Source organism: Podarcis liolepis, assembly GCF_965112155.1.
Source record: "Podarcis liolepis genome assembly, chromosome: 11".
Taxonomy (NCBI): domain Eukaryota; kingdom Metazoa; phylum Chordata; class Lepidosauria; order Squamata; family Lacertidae; genus Podarcis; species Podarcis liolepis.
The window spans coordinates 42,543,746-42,549,745 of NC_139565.1; the positions used below are offsets into that span (position 1 = coordinate 42,543,746).

Genomic DNA, 6,000 nt, shown 5'->3' on the forward strand with positions numbered 1-6,000 from the left:
CCAATGCTCTACATGCATTGTTCTGTGGGCACAACTGCACTTCCATTTCTTATTCACCCCATGAACACCCCCAAAACAGTGGTGGCCCCCCCTCAACCCTCCAAAGCCAAATCTGAACTCTTACCTTTGTATTGTTGCTATTTGTATACCTGCTGTTGTATACTTGCTATTGTATTGTTGCTATGTGTATACAGTTGTACCTCAGAAACTGAACGGAATCCATTCCGGAAGTCTGTTCGACTTCCAAAATGTTCAGAAACCAAGGTGTGGCTTCCAATTGGCTGCAGGAAATTCCTGCAGCTAATCAGTAGCTGTGGAACCCATGTCGGGCATTCGGGTTCCAAAGAACGTTCGCAAACCGGACTACTCCCAGGTTTGTGGTGTTTGGGAGCCAAAACGCTTAACTTGCAAGGCGTTCGACTTCCAAGGTACGACTGCACCTGCAGCAATCAGCATAAATACAGCTTAATTTTACTGTTGGTGTTCCATAATACAGAAGGATGTTATGTATTTTGTACTTTATCCATCTTAGTGCAACTTATATCCCTTCTGCTCGCAATAGATGAGCTAAAATACAATCTATGGTAGAAAACAACTATAAATTAATTTACAACTTTCACCAGAAATTAAGCTGCATAATGGCTTCCTAGGGATACTTAAAAGCATATGTTGCCAATATGTTACACTCTAACCAAAGCTTTAACAAGTTTGTCAATGATGCATGCTTGTGTTTACAGGGAGATACAAACCTGACAGTAGAGATAAGCAAAATGTAGCCTTTTATCAGTAATTCAGAAATCAATCTCAGAACAAGGCTTGACAATAAAAGGTCTTCCCACCATTTGTTTAACAAGGTATGATGTGACCCAGGATCTGATCTCTCAAACCACTTTGAATCACATACATAGCTTTATAAGGCAAGCTAATAAGCTGCTGCTTCTCCAAATAATTTTGATAGGACTAGCAGAACATTTAATACTGCATAAATAAATACACAGCAATTACAAAACAAACATATAGAAAATGGACATTAATGCACAGAGAAGCATTAGCTGGATTACAGATTTTAGTTGGATTACAGATGTGAATTAGTAGACAGACTACAACTGAAATTATTCTGTATAAATGACTAATAATAATTTGGAATTCTGGATTTTATATGGAACAACCCTGGAAAAGTGCATTTGTGCTCATGGCATTATAGGATAGGAATGATGACAAAGAAATTATGAAAACACATACACATACACACAAACTACTCAAATAAAATTACAGTATTTTACTGGAGCTCTCCAGATTCACTTCAAAAGCTTGCAGTTGATAAAACATAGTAACACCACACCCAGCAGTGCATTTCTCATTTTGGCTAAATGAACTACCTATATTTTGAATTCCCAGTTCTCCCATGGAAAGTGTTCTCAACTAGGAAGGATTAATCAGTCCTGTTAAGTGGGGTTTATGCAATGGCCACACATTTGAAAAACTTCATCTTATTGTTTCATGGACTCTACAAAGTGAAGTTACCAGTTATACATTACATATTTGCATAATGGATGCTGCTAACAGCAAAACAAAAAACATTTCTCCCATTTTAGCTGCTTCTTAAGGCAAGGTGAGCTACTTCAGCTCCCACAGCCATATTCAATATATATTTGCAAATCTAGATGGCACCATCTCTCATTTTGTTTTGTTCTCATTTTAGAACTATCAAAAAATTCTAAAATACTATAACAGGATAACTTGCAACTATCCCATAGTTTTCACATTGTAGAATTGTTGCAATGTACAATATTTTGGCAGCATTTTTTCTTTGTGGAAAAAAAATACTACATAGATGTGAAATGTACATGTGCTTTGGAGGAAGCACGCAGTCTGCTTATTGGGCTGAAAGCAATCTCAGCCACCCTGCTTAAAAATATTAGCAATAAAGTATTAACAACTTCACGTAGGAATTGTACTTTGTACTACACTTCCCCTTTGTATGAGACATTTCTGTAGAATTACGATAAACTGCTTACAGGATTGAAGCCTACAGCTTCTCTGTGCAAAGGTAAGCTGTACTGTATTAATGTATTTTCAGAGATAAAATGCTTGAGTTACTTGATTTCACCCACTTTTTAAAATTAAAAAGGCTGTTTCCTTAATGGTTATTTTTATGTCTTATCCATCAACATGACCCAATCATGGATATTCCTCTTCTTCCAGAAAGGCAATATTAAATTAGGCATTTAATAAGTAAAAAAGCTACAGCTAAAAAAAATTCTAGATATAGGAATGAGGTTAAGCATACTATAGGCTAGTTAACAAATGTCAATCTCACTGCACTGCTGAAACACAACGAAGCACCTGGTATTTAATATTAACAAGAAATATTTGCTATATACTGGACCCTATCAAACCTGTGAAAACCATTACTACAAATGCTCTTGGAACCTCTTCTATAACTACTAAAGGATTTATAAATTTAAATGAATTTCACATGTGTGTGTGAAAGTGTAATGAGGATATCCAATAAGATTCTCCCATATATGGAGCAGTAAGTCAACATTTCAACGTTGATGATTTTGCCCAATGCAACAAGTTCTTAAACAAATGAAAAAAGAACCTGAGAATCCTATATAAAAGATACGTTTTTGCCAATGCTTTACCTGTCATTATTCCCCTGTTACAACCATGTAATGCTGTATTGCAAGATACAGAATAACACAATACGAAATGTTCATTTCCCAGAAACATTTCATTCATGTTTTAGCACTAAGTCTCCTCAACTAGCTTATCTGCACTGGGAAGGTTTTTCACTGACTACAAATCGTTTCCTCTGGGTTTTGTTTTTTTTGCAAGTTGCATATAATCAATATGAGTATGTCTGCCACTGTTGATTAATCAGTGGACCATTTCTAGGACTAGTGTTTACTAGAATGTCGGTGCCTGTTTAATTAACAAGACTTTAAGAGCCACAATGGATAGTTGTTAGTATCAAAGCTAAAACAGTCCCTGACCATCAGTTAAGCCTCCAGGGAGCAATTTATCACTGTCACACAGGGCTACATTTAGTTGTACAGTAATTTTAAAAATAGCATTGATACTAGCACTAATGCTGCAAACCTAATCAAGCTTACTAAAGTTGGTCCTACTAAAATTAGTCTGTTTTGGTTCAGAGGAAATGCATTTATGATCAGATTGCAAGTCCTCATTTATGAGCAGTCAGGTCTGCTGTTCTCAGATTAAGCTCTTTTCCGGTGTGCACTGATAGCAAGATCTGCACCACCAACCCACAGCACAAAGTTTCTGAGGGCAAACAGACCAAATGTGCCAATCCAAAGCAGCAAGGCTACACGGTTTAAAACTGCAACAGAAAATCTGAATGTTTCAGCTATGAATTAAAAGGCACTCCAACCATCTTGTGCATTTTACTTTAATAGCCACAGCTGTAACCTGCGCTTCTCTCTCTAGAATAAGAACAGGGTACATTTTGCAATGTCAACGCTTGAAACAAAACATGGCACACAATCTCCTACAACGTGAGCTACCGGACATCGCATTGCAAGTTTCTTAGCACAAATAGGGAATAAGGCATGCATGTCTATACATTGCATTCTCTCTTAAGAAGACCCACATAAAAAGACAGTTCGGCATTTTCAAGCTGCAATGAGGTGGAACAAGGCACCGGGGGCGGGAGAGAGAAACGCTATCGTGGTTCTTAAATATCAAGAATGGCAACTCCAGGGGATTGCAAACTGCGACCAGATTGCTAAATGATATGCATGTCAACGAAGCCGAAATATTGTTTAAATAGAAACGCACGTTAAAGCAGCTTCCCCCCACAACTCCGGATCCTCCTGCCCACAGCGAAAAGAACTGCCTGCAGAATTAGCGGGTTTAACCGCATTGCAACTGAATGGCTGATACATCCGGTCCTGGGTCCTCCTCCTCTTCCACCACCACCAGCAGCAGGACAAATTCAAACTTCAAAGCCTCTCTGCAGGCGCTGGGCAAATATCAAGCAGCCTTCAGCCCCGCAGCGCCCACACATTCCCAGCACTTGCAACACCAACGATCTCGAGAGAGAAACCGGGGGGAGGGGGCGCACGGGGGTACCTACGAAGAAATGCAACCGAGGTAGCGAGGGAGGAAAAAGCCACGGTGCCAAAACAATGCTTTCCCCGGGAAAGAAGCAGCGCTGCACGCCGGCCGTGCAGCCGAGAGCGACCCCTGGCAAGTTTTCCTGGCGAAGCCCAAGCTCACCGTGCAGTTTTAAGTTACCGCAGGCAAGGCGGCTCAGCGCGAGCGTTTGCAAAGGAGCCCGGGCATTGCACGCCTCCTTCCCGTGCAGCACCTGCCCACGGAGCGGGGTCCCTTTCCTCTCCCCGCAGGCCCAGCCCAATGCCCGGGGGAGATCCCGCCGTTCTCAAGTGTCACCGCCCTGCCCTGCCCCGACCGAAATCAGACCCCCACACTCACCCTGTTCCGCCCGGAGGGGGCGGCGGCTCCACGGTCTTCTCTGCGGCGCCAGCTCCCGCAGCTTGGCTCGCGGCGTCCGGCAGCGGCGCGTCGGGGGAGCCGGCGAGGAGGAAGCCGCGGCTGGGGGAGGACGCGGGGCTGCCGGGGGTCGAGCGCGGCTGCGCGGCCGGCGGGGAAGAGGCGGCGGCGGCTCCCGAGAGGCAGAGGGGCAGCTCCGGGCACTCGGCGGGCTCCGGCAGCCCGTCCAGCTCCACGCTCCGCACTTTGCGCAGCTGCTTCCGCCTCCAGTCCGAGCGAGGCTCCCGAATGCCGCCGCCGCCGCCCGGGTCTCTCGTCAGGAGCCCGCCGCCGCCTCCAGCGCTCCCAGCCCCGCCGCTCCTCACAGACTTCGGGCTCCGGGCGGCCGGGACGGAGCAAGAAGGGGAAGCGGAGGAGGCGGCGGCGGCGGAGGCTTCCTTACTCGACGATAATCCGACCGAGGAGGAGATGCGACTCGCAGCCGCTACAGCAGCAGCAGCCGCCGCAGCAGCCGCCGACCCTCCTCCTCCTCCTGCTGCCGCCGCCATTTTCTCTGGCGGCTCGCATCACATCCCACACACCACTCGCACTCCCGTCAGCCAGTCACACCGGGCTCTCTGAGGCGCGCGCGGGCGGGGAGGGAGGGAGAGGAGAGGAGAGAGCGAGGGAGAATGGCACGGCCCGGCGGCCGCTGGCACGCAAGCTGCGCAGGCTGCGTAGCGCCGCGAGGAGCGCAGGCTGGGCGGGCCCAGGTTGAGGGGGCGGGAAGAACGGAGAGAGGAAGGAGACGATAGGTAGGCGGCAGGGAGCGGAGAGGCGCGCCTCGCGGCCGGGCCTGCCCCCCTCTCTCAGCGCCGCCTCAGGCCGGCCAGGTACTGGCTTGGTTGTGGGAGCTCCGTGTCGGAAAAAACAAAAAACAAGCGCTCCTCCGCCTCCTCGTCCTTTTCCCACAGCCAGGCTGGCTCTGTCAGCCGCCCTGCTTTAAAACATTAGGGAAGAGGGTGCTGACTCCTGCAATCCCATATATATATGGGATACCAACAAATAAATAATATTTGTTGAGATATGAGAGAGAGAGCGCTAATACTGCTCGTCGTTTGAGTGATACCAACAAATAAATAACTATACACAGACAGACAGACACACACACACACACACACACATATATATTTTGTGTGTGTATAGTTATTTATTTGTTGGTATCACTCAAACGACGAGCAGTATTAGCGCTCTCTCTCTCATATCTCCTAAATATCAACATCCAGGCTGGTTGTTTGTTTGTTTGTTTGTCTGTCTGTCTCTTTTAAAATAGTCTTTCCATTTCCAAGTGCGGAATTCCCCCACCTGCACGTGAGAAGCGGCACCTCCCATTCCATCACCTCCGGGCTCTTGCCACTCTATTCTGCTGCATGTGTTGCATTTGGCCTCACACCCTTTTCCTTTTATGGAAGTCAAGTACCACCCCAGTTAGATGCATCTAACTTCAGAGCACGTAGTTTTGCTTTTCTCAACCACTCTTGA

At 46.1% G+C, this 6,000-nt stretch overlaps 1 protein-coding gene across 5 annotated transcripts in view; it reads right to left on the bottom strand.

The window, feature by feature from the left end:
* The window catches only part of MAP3K1 (mitogen-activated protein kinase kinase kinase 1), a 60,549-nt gene extending 55,325 nt beyond the window's left edge, over positions 1 to 5,224 (bottom strand). Inside the window, exons 1-2 of one of the 5 annotated variants that reach the window (XM_083465693.1) lie at positions 4,922 to 5,183; positions 4,462 to 4,813 (exon numbers count right to left, since the gene is read on the bottom strand). In XM_083465693.1, coding sequence (XP_083321819.1) covers positions 4,462 to 4,813; positions 4,922 to 5,027 — 458 coding nt within the window. In that variant the 5' untranslated portion in view covers positions 5,028 to 5,183. Of the gene's footprint in view, positions 1 to 4,461 lie in introns of all 5 variants that reach the window. The other 4 variants (XM_083465690.1, XM_083465692.1, XM_083465691.1 and 1 more) reach the window with 4 other exon arrangements.
* Positions 5,225 to 6,000: the final 776 nt, after the last annotated feature.